At 44.7% G+C, this 17,761-nt stretch overlaps 1 protein-coding gene across 20 annotated transcripts in view; it reads right to left on the bottom strand.

The window, feature by feature from the left end:
• The window catches only part of LRRFIP1 (LRR binding FLII interacting protein 1), a 97,458-nt gene that overhangs the window by 44,478 nt on the left and 35,219 nt on the right, over nucleotides 1–17,761 (bottom strand). For 9 of the 20 annotated variants that reach the window (XR_002439650.1, XM_021399780.1, XM_021399762.1 and 6 more), the window contains exon 2: nucleotides 10,290–10,376. Coding sequence is in view for 19 of the 20 variants with exons in the window: in XM_021399780.1 (XP_021255455.1) it covers nucleotides 10,290–10,376 (87 nt within the window). In the remaining variant the exon portion in view is untranslated. Of the gene's footprint in view, nucleotides 1–1,718; nucleotides 1,819–3,467; nucleotides 3,512–10,289; nucleotides 10,377–16,428; nucleotides 17,079–17,618; nucleotides 17,736–17,761 lie in introns of those variants that run through there. The other 11 variants (XM_021399773.1, XM_021399778.1, XM_021399771.1 and 8 more) reach the window with 10 other exon arrangements.

Below are 17,761 nucleotides of genomic sequence, written 5' to 3'. Positions count from 1 at the left end.
TCTTGGCATAATTTTTGGAACTTCCCACTGACCTTGCATTCCCAGCAGACAGCAAATTGCTGAAGACCAACAAGTTCAACAGGATTTTTCACCATTCCCAAACACGCACTTAGAACCTAGTGTCAGGAAGCTCACATTTATAATGGCAACCAGAACATTCCTGTGTGAGGAAAATCACCAGGCTAAAGCATAGTAATGGGCAGATGGAAATCCTGCTCAAGGAAGTACTGGATGTATTTTAGAACAATTTAGGTTATGCATTTTGAGGTTTGTGTATTTGCAGGGAAAAAATGCCTACACTTGCCTGCTTTCAAGAGGCTTGAGGAAGCAGAGTATCAGCAGGTAAAACATTAACTAATGAGCAAAATTTGGAATCTTGTTCCTCATTGAGCTCTGCAGTTTGCATTCACTCAATGGTATTAATGTAATCTGACTTGCACTCCAAAACCCCACTGTCTATTTATTAACAAACTGGAAGAAACATCTGAGCTCTTTGATACTGCATCAGTTTATTCCCACTTCAGAGTTTTCTTTCAACAAAATTATTTTCACCTTCAGGCCATCTTTGTTTTCATCTTAATAGTTCTGAAGAAATACCAAATAGACTATGCAGGGGGTAGCTACATTAAGACATCATGGAGAACCCAAACAGTGCAAAATTCTGAATGCTGTCAGTTTTAACCTGAAATTTTTCAGAAAAGTTACTAGAAAATAAGTATTTAGGCCAGAAATTTGAAAATGTGAAATAAACCCACTGCACTGCAGGTTTAAACAGCATACAAACGTCTATCTGGAGAAAGAGGAGACAACAGTTAACACGACACTTAACCACATCCTATGAGGGCATGGATGCCTTCCCCTCTTGCTCCTGCAAAGTATCTCAGCGTGTGCTCAAATATATCTAGTACCTCTATGCAACGCCTAGCCATGCTGCACTTGAGTGAAACTTCTCCCTTAAACAACATGAAATAAGAGAATATTATTTTAACTACTATGTCTCCAAGCATTGCATACTTCCTCATATGTGCTCGGACTGGTTGCTTCCAGGCAAAAGTAAAACACATATGACAGCATGTTGTAAAACTAAGGTTTATGTAAATCACATCCTGAAAGTGAGCCCGGTTCTTACAGTTATATGAATTCCAGCTGGTCAGGATTGTGTTCAAGAGCAGAACCTACAGATTATGCTTTGTGGTAAATCAGATCAGGTAAAGCCTTATTAGAGGCTCCCTCTTCCCCAAAGAAAAAATGTACAAGATTTTCTGACACTACTAATTGATTTAATTAAAACAAAAAAAAAATCCCACAACAAAAAGTGAAAAACCTACACATATCCAAGGGGACAAAAGCATCCTAAAAACTCAATATAAAGACAGAAGACCCCTTCTCACACATAAGAAGGGCCCATAAATAGTATTTCGTACTGCCTGCCCTTGGCTCTGCTTACTTTCTGACATAGGCATCTGAATTCACTTCTGCGAAAGAGAGATGAGGAAGTACTCCCTGAAAGACTTGTACAGAAGTCTCTTTGTCCACCCATTTGAAGTGATATAGCTACATGCTTCACATCCCCAAAAGAAAATTGTTAATGAATGCAATTGCCTTGAGACTATTTCTATTTGAATTTAAATAACACATCTCACACTGGACCGAGCCAGTAGCATCTGAAGTTTCAGGTGTTTTGCTTCAGACACTTCCCAATCCTTTCTTTAAGTCACCTGCTCTCTTCTGCCACAAGGGATCTGGTGGGAGTGAAAAGTGAAAAATGCATTCATCGTTTAGCTGGATACCTCTTCCAGACTCAAATTCTCTTCTACCCTGAAAATTGATATTAAAAATCAATAATTAATGACATTAATACCATTGAGAGAGAATTCCAGATCAGACTTGCTCACTAAGTGACAGTGAAGCTGCTAGACTTGCAAACTCAACATGGGATGCCATGAAGCTAACCCACTTATCTCCTCATCCATGTCAGGACACCAAGAGTAAACAACTTCTTTGCCTTCCGTGGGACTGCATATGTACCAGAAGATTAAATTAGCTCCCATAAAGGAGATTGATAATGAGCCTGTTGATCCACAGAAAGATGTTAATTTGATTCACCCAGTAAGTAGTCAACTCCAGAAACAAATACAAGATTAAGATGGGTTTGTCATCAAATTAACCAAGTCAGGATTAAGCACAAGAGCATGATTTCAGTAGTTGCCTTCATATACATATAAACTTGGAGAGGAGAGCAGCATTTCCAGAAGCACACACACTGCTACATCGAGACAGGGAAACATGCAGTGAGGGCCCAGGAGTATCAGAGCAACACAAGCAGGCTGTTGTATCAGGAAACATCTCACTCAGCAAGCAATTAAAAAAAAACTAGGATAAAAGTCATTCAGTATAGCGGAAAATGAGCAGGCTTAAAGAAATCCATGCTTTCTCTCTCTCTCTGCGAATAGCTCTAAAGAAATTTCGCTTTCTATGTACTGCACAGTTCACGTGCTGCAACCACAGAACAGCAAAAGAAAACCCCAAACTCTTGTTACATAGCAGGTGACCTCTGTTACAGCTCTTATTACTATTAGCTGAGCCACCTCTTAAGAGTTATGAGAAGGGAGCTGGGAAGAGGGAAGAGATCACGACTTTAAACCAAGTGGGCAGAGTATTAAACAACATAGAAGCATCTGAAACTTTTTGGTCACGCTGGAAGAAAGGCCGTACAGTTTATTTACCAAAAGATTACGAACTCAAACACAGTGTCCCTGATTTACTTCAGTGACTTTCTGCATGCAAAGTCATCTGAAAGTCATTCCTGCTGGCACCTGTTAGGTGCTCACGCAGCCTGAAGTATGTGCAATGATGCACTTGGCCTTCAACAGCAAAGCAACTGCACGGCTCTTAGCGATGCAGAGAGCTGCCAAACCCAGCTAAGATGGCTGCTCTGCAAAATTCTTCTCCTTATTGCTTATTCCTTGTCAAATAGTCAGAGGAAAAGATGATACTAAGTGCCTAGCCAAACAGGTCACCTTCCCCCTCTCCCCTTTATTACCCACTTCACAAGGCTATGGGAGGAAAGGAAACATGAAGGCATGGAAACATAAAGCCTGCTGGGCATCTTCCATTCTTAAGAAGTTTTTCTGAAGTGCAGACAAGACTCATGTGAGAACACACACACACACAAACAAGAATGAACGAGCAAGCCCTACCTTCTGAACTTGATAGATCTAAGGGGGAAAAGGGAAAGGAAAGAAACAAGGAAACAAAAGCTAGCATGAATCAATGAACAGCAACGCAACACTCTGTAAGCCAGCCTAGGGGGGAAAAGAACTCACTTATGCAGAACATACAGCAAAACATGAATACAAAGAAACACATATGCAAATTCTGTTAAGTCGGGTAAAATGAAAGCAGGGGTTACACTCCAGGCTTCCTCCAACATGGCTTGCTAAAGTACAACACTCCAATGTGCCTACCTGCTGGCTTCTAGGAGGTGCACGGACATTTGCTCCGTGGACAACTGGGCAGAAAAGCAAGCCAGCTGGAGGGCAGGGCCTCCTGCTTTCCTAACCCTCCTCCTTCCACTGTCCAAATACTCACCTGGGATGGCAGCTGTTCATCTATCATTACAGTGAAAAACAAAAGGCACTAACTACAGGCAATCCGTGCTTCTGTTAAGGACAAAGTTTTCTTTAGCTGATGAAACAATTATAAAAAGCATCAATATTACAAATCTTTCAGCTGTGTACAGGACAGCATCAACTTGTGCAAGAGATTTTCGGAGCATTTTAACGTGTACTGCCAGCACTGGAGGATCTCTGCAGGTTTCGTTCCTCTTCCTCAACCCAGTTTTCCATGTTTCCACTGATCCTCATGCCATTTTGCAGGCAGTCATTTCACATCAGGTACATTTATATGTACCTCTGCATCTACAAAGCTGTTCTGCAGACTTGTGCGGGTATAACAATATACAAAAGCATTACAGCTGCAGTAAGACATCTGAATTTTGCTGAAGTGGAGCGCTGCCCCCGACAGATCAGCTCTGTAAATCGATGAGAAAACAGAAAACATTTTTCAATCTATTTTTATCTTGTGCCTCTCCAAGGATTTCTAAAGCAAGAGACCCCCTTCTTGTTCAAAAGTTACCTAACTGGTACCCAAGTTCAGAAGGAAACTGTAGCTTCATTCTCCATGCTCCTCTGCTGAGCACCTTTTGAGCTTTGTAGCTGTAGTGGAAAATGACAATGGTGTTCATGCTGTCAGCTGTCTTACTGCCTGTGTTCCCAGATGAGCACTGATGCCGAATGAATGCGATGCCCAGCCCCTCTGCTATATGAATGGGACCTGGGGGAAGGGGACAGTGCTCCAATTCCAATCCTTCCACTGGTCAGAAGGTGGCAGGGCAGGCAATCCCCATACTTCTGGATGTATACCCATGGATATTTGCCATCCATGGCCCTCCTGGGCCACCTCAGGTGAACCCAGATCCCACTGCTGGGTGCAAAGCATGTTCCCTTCAATCACTGCCTCTGCGACTGGCTCAGGTTCTCTTTCCTGACTGCAAAGGACAAGTGCAGAAGCCAACTTAATATCTTCGAAGCGTTAATTCCTATTCCTACAAATGCACAGGAGATAACTGAGACCCACATTTAAAGCGAGCTTTCCCACACAACTAATCACCTTGCTTTATCTTGTGCTAAGAATGCCCTTAAGAGCAAAATGAACTAAAGCCTCCTACAGTTCCCAAGAACACACAGCGACCCTGATCTGCATATGCAGGCTGATTTTCATACATTCACACAAGACAAGCACTGCAGTTTTACATGTGGCAATTAGCAGGAGCCTGTTACAGGTTTAACATCGCCACGCTGTTGTTTCACCCACGGTATGCTCCTTTTAAATATACCCTGCCAGGGCTTGGCTAACAGGTAAAGCTGAGCTTTGGGGCACACTGACACTGCTTGCACACCGACAATGCTCTCTGATAGCTGTTCTATGCCTTTGGGACAACACCATAGATCCTCTGTTTTTCAAATGCACTGCTTCAGGCTGAGCATAGCAGGTGTCCCTGCTGTGTGCAGAACAGCACAGAAAGCCTTGTGCCCAGGACCCAGACTGCCAATGGCCAAGACAACAACGAGGCCCTTGTTTCGGGCCAGACACTCTGCAAGCAGTGCAGAGGGGCGCAGGGACAGAGCCGAGTGCCATACTGGAACCGTCTCAACATTTCGTAAACCTGGGATTTTTTGGTCAGCCCCATAGCATGGCCACAACTGCTCTGCACCAACGCAACTGATCTCTCTCTAATCAGCGTAGTGCCCTTGTTAGATAACATGGTACAGGAAGAAAGAACTCTTAAACAATAATCTCTATTATAAATGTGCCCCCCACTAAGAGCTCAACAGAGCTAGTGGAACTTCTGAGCAACAAGAAGTCTTAACAGAACTTTCCTCTATTATGGTATTGCAAAGAATATGCTTTGCCCACACTGTTAGTGGCAGACCGCTTTCCCAGTTTCCTCAGCACATGAATTTTGCTACAGAAGTAATATCTGACATAGAAATAGCTTGAATGGGGCAAGACCAAGCTAGTGCAGCACAGTTTGATGGCAGCAACAAGCAGAAATTTCATCTATTAAACACACCTGTACCTTCAACATTGTCCCTCCCCTAACGTCCCTGTGCACCTTCACACTATTTGGGCAAGAAAGACACAGATTATCCTTCACGAGCTCCTTAGTTTCTTCCCCACATACATAAGCAGCAAGTTTCATGGTCAACCATCTCTCTCGCATTCAAACACCACTGCTTTTCTCTAGCTTTTCCTACACTGCCTAGGATCTGAAATGGCTCCAAACACTCCCAAATGCCAGCTGTACCACGAGCTGCTGACTCAGCTCAGGCTTGCAGCTACTAAATCCTAGCAAGGAAAAAAAGGGCCTAAGTCATGGTCAACAGGACGTGCAAGCAGATCAAGGGTGTTCTCAAGTCTCCTGCCCACATTAGCTTGGCTTTAGTACTTTTACATTCACAGGCTGCAAATGACATGGGGAAAAAAAAAACACAACAAAACACCGGTAACATATTTTACTTCACCAAAGCATGAATGCAAAGGGGGAAGTATGTGCAAATAAGTCTGTTGGCAAAGAAAGAATTTACAAAACTGCAAAGACAAGTGTTGTGCTATGCCTGCACAGCGAGAGCCAAAAATGAAGCGAGGAGACATGTACAGAGCACTTGCCTTGAACTAAAAGCAGAAGCTCATCTGCTGCATGAACTGCCATGCAGGAACCTTATCCTGCAGATTACAGAGTGGGAGGAGATCTCTCTCTCTTCCCTTCAGGCTTTAAAACACTGGTCTCCCCATGTCAGTCCTCAAAGAGACAACTGAGTCTTGCCAGCAGAACACGCAGAAGATACTCCTACGTAAAACATTCTTCCCAGTTAGCAATTAATGTTGTGGCTTTAAAGTGTCTTGGTACATAATTGTTTAATGTTCCTTTAAAAAAAGAAAACTTGAATAAGTTTTATTGCAAGCTCGTACAAGAAAAAAATACACAAGAAAATCTCCTCTTTAGCTCGGTAATCCCACTAGAATTTACAGTTTGTCACTCAGAGCAACTGAGCCGACTCTTGCCTTGTTCTGCTGTGTGAATTAAAAATAAACGTCAGAATGCACGCAAGTATTTGACTCAGTACCAAACATAATTCTACAGTAGAAACCAGATCGACTGATCTTTGACTCAGCAACTGTAAGCCAAATACTTAAAGGCCATGGCAGCGGATAACACAGGGCCCAGCAGTGCCATGGCTCCCATCAGCAGGGTGGGACCAGTGGCCAGGAAGCAGGCACAGGACTAAGTGCCACCTATTGCAGCCACCCACACAGCTGAGAAAGTGCATTGGCATTTGCCTCTCCTGCACAGACTGCATGCTGAAGGATGCCAGGAAAACCAACAGTAACCTCCCTATTAATCGTTTACATCTTTGGTGGAGAACAACAAGTAGCACAGAACAACAAGTTCCCAGAGCTGTGTTTAGCAGATCCGTGCCTTTCCTAGAGCCTCATGACGAGGAACCCTTTCTCTGCCAAATACATATAATCTGAGACTGACCACCACCCCTGTCTTCACAGATCAGTACGTATCAGATCACAGCTCCAGTGCTCATGTTCTTTCAGAGCAGGCTCCTCATTTACCCAGCTAACTTCTCTACGAAACTTGGAGGCACACTCTTCTCCTCAGCTCCCTCTGCCTGAGAGCACCCTGGCACACTTGCCCTTCCTGCTGCCTGCCCTAAGATGGTATCAGGCGATCAAACAACACCACCTCCTGCACCTGGAATCCTGCTCCACCGCAGAGACCTGCAGCAGCCTTCCCCTGGAGCTTTACCACATCTCACGCTGCACACAGGGAGTTTCTTTCCAAAAGCCTCTCAGTACCCTTGTATTTCAACATGAATTCACTAAACATGCCCTTCTGCATAGACTAACAGGGGCTCAACCCATACCTTCAGCAAGCACGCTCATAACCATGCAAAACCATGCTGCCTGATAAATACGATTTTAATTTCCAGAATAATCAACTATGCTGGAGTTTCTGCTGACAGTTCTGTGTGCTACATTAAATTGTACCAAACGAGGAGCTGGGTATGGCGTCACACATCCCCACCACTTACTGATGAGCTTTATTACACAGTTGTGACTAATCTTTGGTGCATTCTACACACATAAGCTAGCCTACAGAACACGGCCTTTTAATAGCATCCTAATAAAATGGTTGCTCCTACATATAGAAACATTTATGGGAACAAGCACGACAGATACCTGGTGCGTTTTTATTTCTGGCAAGAACATCATTACTTAAATCATATACCTAGACTCACGATGCAGAGGTTATCCAATTATTTTAAAGCTAGGAAAATGAGGGACAGACTAAGAAATATCATTAATATTAGATGGTGAGCATGAGGGAAGTCAGTTTCCAGTCCACATCCGAATCATTACAACACCCTACTGCAGTGCCAGTGGGAGCTATACTGCTTTGTTTATAGCTTGTAACGCTAACATCTGGAAGCCTGTAACCCAGACTAACACTATATATATATTCAAGTGATCCACGCTCCACAAGCAGTCTGTCAGAGCACGTATGCTGCTTCAAGCACCGAGTATACACATATGCAATAAATTTACTTATTGCCTTTTAATTCCCATAACTGGCTCTAAAAGCCTCCTGAAGTAGTAGAGCAAGTGTTTTAAGTTCTGCTTATTTGACATGTGTGAATGTACTATTTATTTCCCTGAAAAGTTTGAGAAGGAAAAGGAAGATGGCAGACAACAAGCTGTACAGACACCAGTATCACAGTCTGTTCTCTCCCAAGAAGAAGGGGAAGGTGCCAAATCTCCTGTGTTGCTTCCTACTAGGAATTTTCTTTATCTACGCTCTCCTTACATTTGCAATACATCTGTGGCAACAATAGCTTCGAGCAGTCATCCTTGTTAGCTCTACCTTGTATCTGGGGGCTGAGATGAAGCTATGTGAAAAATTCAGGGAATATCCAAAGCTTGTGAAATGTTAAACAATTGTGTAGTCACGTTTTGAGATCTATGCCAGTGAATTACAAAACGGATTGTAGGGAATATCTGAGTGAGCTTGCACTCAATTTCATACTTCAGAATGACATGCTGTACCATTCAAATTCCATCTACATAAGGAAATTTCCACCAAGTTTCAGATCAGCTATCTGCAGGAGCACGCACAAAATCTTTTCAAGCTTTAGCTTTCATACCAACATTTCAGTTCACAAGGATGCCCTTTGCAGCATCAGCTTTTAATCTTCAAGGGGTCATCAAGTCTCATTAGTATTATCCGCCAATCAGATGGTAACACCACCATCAGCTCCCATGACACCCATATTTAGTTTGCTGCCCAAACAAAATATCTTGTGTTTGTTTGCCATGGAGTTTCCAAAGGCTATTAAGCCAATCCCGGCTCTTGGGCTATGGGCACATCACAATGCTTGATGGTAACAATGCTTACCCACAGTCTAGGCCTTCTGAATGTGGTCCAGGTTACAAGAAACATCCTTCAGAAAGCAGCAGCTGGAGCACTGACAGGCTCCTCTCTTCCACAAGCACCGTGCTTGCAGTAATGCTCCTCTGCAGCTCTGACTTCTGGTGTGTCTGCAGGTATATCTAAACCCTGCTGCAGCTAAGGGGTGTTAAGAAACATTCAAACATGCCTCAGCTAGATGAGGCACTTTGGCACAACACTCAGTATGGGCAAACTGCCCACCTGCTTCTGCTCCAGGGAGGTTACTGCAACCTGATTCGCCATTTTCAAGCTAAACCAAATCCTTCTCTGCACCCCAGAGCACACATCTATGTTTAATCTTCTTACTTATGCCCCTAGCCCCCAACTCCTTATTTCTTCCCTTCCCAGAAAAACTGAGTAATATACATTGATTGTTGTTGACCTTGTTATGCCTGTGCTGTTGTTTCACTAAATGCACACCAAGCAATGCAAGTTTTAAACTCTGCTGGTTCTCACCACTGGTCCACCTGTGCCAAACTCTGCCTGTAGCCCCATCCTGATAGCTTTAACTTGTACAGTTTCAAAATAAACCACTACTGTGTTTCCTAAGTGGAGATAACAACACTGAGTACAGCTCTTGGTTGCCAAGCACAACAGAAGCAGAACAAACTGCTTGGGTCTTCACAATCATTCATGATGATTCCTACAACAGAGACCCATGACCTCACACATACTGACACACAGAGGCACATACTGACTGCGTAAAAACAATGAGCTCTTCCCAAGACTCCAGAGCAGGCGATGTTTTTCCACATCCGGTCCCCTTGTATCAGTTACCAAGTTTTCCTTCTGCTCACAACAGACCATCGTTTTTATGAATAGGGCAATCACAATGCTCACCTCTGTTTGCAAGTAGAGAGCTACAGGAAGGCCAGGAGTCTTCCTCACTATTTCTAATGAAGTGCTAGGAATCCACCCCAAGAGCACACACAAACAAGCCAGGTATCTTCAAAGTTTAATATTAAACAATGATTACAAACTAACCACCAGTGTTCTGTGTGAATAATTATACCAGCTTCACTGAAACGAAGTTGTTGCCACAATCCCTAATTTCAATCATTCTATTTGCTGTGATCAACCAACAGAGCAGCACTGGCTCCACACAGACTAAGGCTTCAGCAAAGCACAGGTTAACCCTTGCCTCCAGGACCTGGGATCACCTTTAAGAAAGTTGATGGGCAATCTGTCCCCCACACCATGGACGTACCTCTTTCTGCTGCCGCTCAAGTTCTTTCATCCGGATCTCCCGTGCCTCTGCCCGCGCTGCTCGCTTTGCCGCCAGCCTTGCTTCAGCCTGTGGATGGGAACACAGCGATGAGACCAAAGGCAGCCAGTTCAGTGTGAGGCACGCGCGCTCAGGGTGAGAAATACAGAGGCTAGGCTTGGTAAGGCTGTAAACACACCTGTAGGAGTTAATTCCCTACTGCTAGTAATGGCCCTGCCTTCCATAACTCGTTATGCTTCACCAGCAGGTAATACAGCCGAGTGTAGGCACCAACCCCAGCGAGCAGCTGCCTTGAGATGCACCCTGTTTCTCTGTAATTACTATTTGTGCAGATAGAAAGGAAGTGCTGCAATGGAGAAAACAGTCAGGTTTATTTACTTATTTCAGAAAGGCCGGTCTGGCTTGTTTTTTTTTTCCCTCCCCTGCGGTGCACATTATTTTTTTATTGATGAATTAATTAGACAAACAGCAAACACATTATCTGCCATTTTCTCCAAGTGCTGACACTGTGCACATGCAGGCACGGCAGAAGAACTACACTCAGCCAAGGCTAGAATGATCCAGGCAAGGAAACGGGGAACCTGAGAAAATGCACCAGCTCAACTACAGCATCCAGATGGAGGCATTCAAATCCAAACCTCTCCGAAGTGGATGCCTGCCAAGCACGGGCCTCCCATGAGATCTATCGAGCTTCCTCATTTCATCAGGGTTGGAAGTGCCAGAACACGCTGCAAAGTAACATTTTTAATTATCTGCTTTTAAACCCAGGCAAAAACAGGAAGCCTCATGTGCAAAGTCAGCTCAGGCTCTGTGCAGTGGGACTGCAAGCAGTTCCCCCGGCGCAAGTCGGAGAACTTGGGAGGGAGCAGGAGGGACAATGTGCTCTCATCATCCTGGGTGGACACTCAGCTCCTCTCTGCTTTGAGAGCTTTACTGTCAATGGAACACCATTTCAGCAGAAAAAAAAAAAAAACCATAGTAATGCCCAGGTCAAGCTAAAAGAGCACCAACTTTTTCACTGGTACTCACAAACAGAAGGATACTCAGGAGAGGAAAAAAAAAAAAGAAAAATGTGTCACATTTTCCCTTTTCCCCCCCTTGTAAATACATTCAACCATTCAAACTAGCAGAAAGATCACTACTGTCTTCTCGTGACAGAAAAGGGCTAGTGTAAACACAGCATAAGCTCATGTACAGAAGTCTGGGAGCCCTGCAGTATTGCAGATCTTCAATCCTCATCAAAAATAGCAACAACAAAAAAATCTGAATTAGATGGTCCCTTGGCAAAAAAAACGAAGTTCACATCTCCCACCTTACACAGGGAACACCACGAACAGGGGTCCTAAGACTCCAGAATCCCTGCCACCCATGGATATAATTTACCTATGATGTTCGTTACCCCATATTATAAGGGCCAAGGGATTCACACACTTGCTAGCTGTATTGCAGAAGCATATATTCTCCAGACCTGAGCACAACACACAATGAAATGAAGCAACTTGGGAAATGAAGAAACTTTTAAGATGCAAGGGAAAAAGTACGCTCTGCAAGCAATTCTAAGTCCTCCCTGGGAACAAGGCTCGCCCATTCCCTGGATACTGACTGCAATAAATCATTTTTTTCCTTTGTGGAACACCCCATCAGATGATGCTATATATACGTATATATGATACATTTTGGTTTCAAGTGTCAATCCATGGGTAGTCTCTAATTTATTGTATTTCAGCTTTGAAGTCCTTGCCTGCTCATACAAAGCCAATTTTCAAACCCTAAAGACATGCAAGAGTAAAAATACATTTTCCTTTATTATCTTTGGCTTGGCTTATATCCTGGAACTAGCATATGTTTTTTATGAACTTCGTCTTTCCAGGACCACATGGCTCTTCAGCAGTTTGTACGTCATGACAAGCAAGAGAACAAAATATTCTGAATCCTTTTCAACAGCTTTAGAACCCTTTTTTTTTTTTTAAGCTTATCAAATCCTGCCATTAGCACATACCTTACTGATTTGCAAGAAGTCAACAGAATGTTATTCCACCCTGAACACTACCTAGGACTTTATCACAACTCCATGGTATCACATCAAAGCAGCACAGAGGCATTCAGCATCCAATTCAGACCGTGCTGCTCTAGACTTTGTCCAGTTGGGTCTTGAAAACCTGCAAGGCTGGAAGCTCTGCAGCTTTTCAGGGCCACCGCTCTGATGTCTGACCATCCTCTGAGTGATTCTCACTTTCTGCTGTGTCAGGTCTGAAGCCATACTATCGAAATTTAAAGTCTGTCTTTTTATTCCCCTTCCACACACCTCCCACAAAGAGCTGTTCCCAGAAAGCCATCACCTAGCAAAGGGCAGAAAGCCACCCAGCCACACAAGCTGTGTCCTATCTCAGTGTTTCCAAACTCTTCTCAACTGAGGCTATGCACAAGCCTCTGGAGAGCATGATGGTCCCTAAACAATCCACGTCTGTCCTGTGGGATTATACTTGAACCACACTTTCAATGATAAAATGACGGAAGCAGAATGAATGTTTCTGATATTCTAAAAGTAGCCAGGTGACAAAACAGGTATCACGCATGAGATCAGAGTAAGTAAATCAAACTGGGTAGGGCCTAATCCACACCTCACACTTCATGAGTACAGTTTTACTGAATTCCAGCTTGAAGTGGAGAAGCAAGCCTAACATGGAATGTAGCCTGCAGCAGGTGTGGAAGACCAACAGGAACCATCACAGATTTTCCTGTGCAAAAGCACAGCTCACCTGCTGACAGTGGCAGCCACCCCAACAACACAACATGCCACAGAGATGCAAAGAATCCTAACGTGAGCCAAACTGACATCTACAGACTTCAGAGAAGCATAACAGTGTCACATTTATTATGGACTTCTTCCTCAAAAGCAGGAGCATGACTCAACTTGTCTATGTTTATCAAACCACACACACAGGTTCTGTTTTTGCGTTAATAGTGCCCTGCTATAAATACCCTGGTTTTTTGCACACCCTGCAAAGGGCAGCTCTGACTTCACATTTCTCTGTGCTGACTACACCAAAGTGGGCTCTATCTGAATGGGGTTGGAAACAGGCTCAACCAAGCACCCGTCAAACACCAGACCCAAGTCACCTCCAAGGCAGAGGCAGATGCCCATATCCTGCATAGGACTCAGCGCTCAGTGTGCTACAGACACAGATGTATGCAGGCTTCTGCAACTCAGACTACAAGAGCTGAAATGGAAGTCTCAAGGCTGCCAAAATAAATAGCTATTAAATGGATCTGAGATGGAAAATCACTAAGATCGAAAGAAGCTAGTCTTAAAACCATATAAAATTCACTACCGACTCCATGAGCAATACCTCAGTCAGAAGTGGCAGATCACTGGCAAAAACACACGAATAAAAACACAAAGCCTAATTGCACTCATTAAAAAGCCTTTGTAACTTCCCTTTATGAACTATTGTGCATCTGACAAGGAATGCTGGCAGCTTCAGCTACATTGTGCGTGTCATCCAAAATAAACCCTAAGGGGCTTCTGTAAAGCCTGTGGGAAAAACAAGAAGAGAGACAGCACATTGCTCAGAAGAACATGGAAATCTACACCAGCTGAAAAATAATCACCTTAATTCAAGGGAGTTGCTCAAACACTCCAGCTACACATCCCGCATTTTTGTCATTTTATTGCAATTGCCCAGAGTGATTTATAGACACAGAGCCCCATAGCAAACACCCTACTGCACTGCAAAACGCCAGCTGCTTTTGTTGGTCCACTTGCTCTGCACTCCAGAGCCCTGTTTAGTTTCCAAAGAAAAATCCAGTGCTGTGCAGATCCTTATCGTGCATTAAGGAGTTCAGTACGTTCAGCACTGAGCAGGCTAACACACAGTAACTAGGTTCACTATTGACGAGAAAAGGCAGGTACTGGGTATGAGCTGGATAGGGCGAGCAGCAATTCCATCATCAATCGGCCCACAGCACAGGACTGAGGGGAGAACTAGGAATCTGAGATGGCTGAAGCCACCCCAACCCTCTTCAGCCACCTCCCACCAGTGAGGCGTGCTCTGCTTGCACCTGCACCCAGCACTAATGCATGAAGCATGACGACGACGGAAGCAAGGGCTTCCCAGCCTGGAGAAGCTGTCTGTTCATTACTGTCTTGATGAGGGAATTCTTTGGGTGACTTGGTTAGGCAGACGCTAATGACACACATCCTGGAGGTGTGCATTCTTGGAGCTTTTCCTTTCCGAAATGTTCAAGGGGTCATTGTTAAACTGGAAGCCCCAAGAAACAGCCAACAAAGGCAGGAAATTATGCTGCTTTTCTGAGCACTGGAAAATGACTATGTTGACTTACCGCACAGCTACACTTACAGAAGGTTGCAATCTATACAAAGCACCCCTTAAATCCAACGTACTCAAAGTGATCCACTTTGAAGACTAACAGCCAAGATTAGCCTTGTACTTATGTTTTTCGTGTAGGGCTGAAGCACTGGTTTGTAAGCACAAAAATCAAGCTCTCAGATCTCATTAGCAGAATAATTTTAAGTCTGTCCAACTAAAATACACCTGCAAACTATACAATAGCTATTACATATTCCTGTAACAACTATTCTCAGGCTAACATAAGCTTCTTGCCTTATGCTTAAGACAGAATCAGCAATTTGTGTTTGCTGCGAGCATAGTTTCTCATGAGTTCTGCCATCCCAGCCCTGTACCCTGCATGGAAAAGCTTTTTTTCTTCAAGTGTTACACAACTATTCACTCCATTTACATAAGTTACATGCTTTATTAGGCAAAAGAAACCTGCCAAGGTTTGGTGTACTCCTAAAAAGTGTAAGGTTTATTTACACAAGCAGAACCTGATTTGCAAGACTCTCATGAGGCAGCAAACACATGTCTATCAGCTCAACCTCTGCTGAGCGATGGCAGCATTTTCCTTCACCTTGCCTTCACCCGAGCTCCTGGAGCTCACCGTGAATAATCACATGCTCCTTCACATTGAAGCAAGGGTGTCAGTAAGTGATGATGCTCAGAGGTCAGAGCAGCATATCTACCTGATGTTTTTTGCATCCGAGCTGGGAGTGTAAGTACACTTTGCACCACTTACTCATATGACAATCAGCTGATGAATCACATAGGGATTGGTCAGCCCACATCCTGCCCAGCTCTTCACCTTTCTCTTACATGCAAATAACTACTAAATATAAAGGTAAGGATCCCTTTCTAATAACCACAGGCTACTGTTATCCTTCAGACGGGGGGGCCATTATGGACATGTCTGATGGCTTCCCTCTGCTCCACAGGGTGATAATGAGGGAGCAACCAGGAGAATGACAGCTCACGTCAGCAGCCCACATCAGCAGCCCAGTAACTCCTCCATTACAGTTCCATGGAGACACAGGGCTGCTTTCAAACTTCAGTTAGGAAGCATAGAACAAATTAAGTTGGTGCATCTGCTTCCATACCAATTTGAAAAGCGAATAATTTACATTCCTATACTTTATTTTTAAAAGGGCCTAGAAAATTCAAAGCATCTGGAAGAATTAGCTATTTATGGGTGCGAATCAGTGGCAATAATAGGCACCTCATTATCACCCACTGATGCAGAGGTGTTGTAAATTACACAGCATGTCCAAAACGAGACAATTCTCACAGACTGTTCCAAATCTTACAAACACACACACACACAGCAGAACTTTCTCTAAGTATCTATGATTACTGTGCTTGAATTCAGTCAAAGGCACGTGCAGCTGTAAAACAGAGCAGAAACCTGCAGGAAGCAACTTAAGAGCACAGCATTGCTCAGCAGCTCGCTGAGTGGTCAAGAGCTTCACTGCACACAGCTGGGACGTGCTGTAACCTGGGCTGTAACACAGACTACAAAGACACTGTCCCGGCAGAGGTGGTAAAACCAAACCCACTAAGGTTTTACCTGGAGGCAGGCACGTTCAGTGCAAATACACCCAAGAGGGGACACCGCTTATTAAGCGTCCTGAGAGCCGATTAAAGGCTGAGCAGCCCATGAAGGGCTAAATGAGCACCCTTACCCCTGCCCGGCTGTGATTTTGACGATGAGGCAGCCGCAGCACCCCTTCCTCCCGTCGTCTCCCCCCATCCACCCACTGCCGTACCAGTTTCTGGGCCTCTGGGCTCAGGCAGTCCGCTTCCGTCGGCATGGCTGCAGCTCGATCTTCGCATGAAAAAGGTGAAAAGACCCACACGGCTCCCCAGAGCCCACCGCCAGGCTCGAGCTGCGCCACGCCCAGCGGGGGGAAGCAGCACGGCGGAGACACGCGCACTTCCCGGAGCCGAAGTCCGAGCGCAGCAGCGCTCCGTGCCCGAGGGCTCCCGGTACTCGCTCCCCGCGGCCGCTCTGAGTCAGCAGCGTGCTCCAGCTGCAGAGCCGGCAGCGCCCGCCGGCACCGATGTCACAGCTACACGCGCTTCGTGGTTTCTTGGCGGTTATCAGCACGCTGACTGCTGCTTCTATCGATTGCTATTCTAAAATCCCTCCCAGACCCACGCTGGTTTTTGTGAAGCGGCTTATGTTAGCGCTAACATAAAGTAGCATGCTTCCCTTAAGCAGTTTATGGAGAGAAAGCAATTGTGAGAACGGTTCCCGAGCTTCCCAGGCTGGTATCCTCCTTCATATGCTGGAGGGAGATAAACACCAGCGACAACGGCACAACTCCCCGCTCAGTCTATGACCGCCCTCTGGGCAGCACAGCCGAGCTACATCTCTGAGCACACCAAACATAACTTCCGGAAGCACTTGAACAGATGCTTACATATAGACATTAACACAATCAGCATTTACATCCCAGAAATAAACCACTCAACTGGTGCTAATTTGTTGCAATTATATCAATACGGTGCGTTGCCTTGGGTAGAGCTGAGCTCAGAACTGTGGTGTTAGCCCGATGCTCCAGAGTAGGCTTTATTCGTTCAGAAACAGCAATTATACTCTAAGCAACACACAAGCAAACTGTAAGCCCCGGACAAAAAGCATCTTCTAGGTCTCAAAGTGCTGTAGAACAGCAATCAGGAACATTGCTGGACTTCATCTCTCCTGATGACACCAAGGGGGAAAAAATGAAAAAAATCAGAATTAGAGGTTATAAGCATTCAGGTGGCCCTTAATGGGACGACACCCTATGCTCTACCTAGGAACAATTACAGTGCACAGAGCAGAAACCTTGGCTCCCAAGAAATTAGTGCCATCTCTCAATTCCTCCTGATTTTGCCTGAGAAGCAGAGGCGAGGACAGGGAGGAAACCATCAGGGCATTAAGAAAATCCAGCGCCTGAGCAGCTCCTTTTACCCAAAAAGGTTTTGTAGCAGCAACAATAGCAAGCACCACGAGTCATCTCTTCCTGGCACACGGTTTGGAGCTGCAGACAAGCAAAACAGGGTGCTCCCTTAGCAACCAAACCCTGCTCTCTTTCCTGGTCACCAGCAACCAAA

This window comes from Numida meleagris, chromosome 5 (assembly GCF_002078875.1).
Source record: "Numida meleagris isolate 19003 breed g44 Domestic line chromosome 5, NumMel1.0, whole genome shotgun sequence".
Taxonomy (NCBI): domain Eukaryota; kingdom Metazoa; phylum Chordata; class Aves; order Galliformes; family Numididae; genus Numida; species Numida meleagris.
This window is presented reverse-complemented; position numbering and strand designations above follow the sequence as displayed.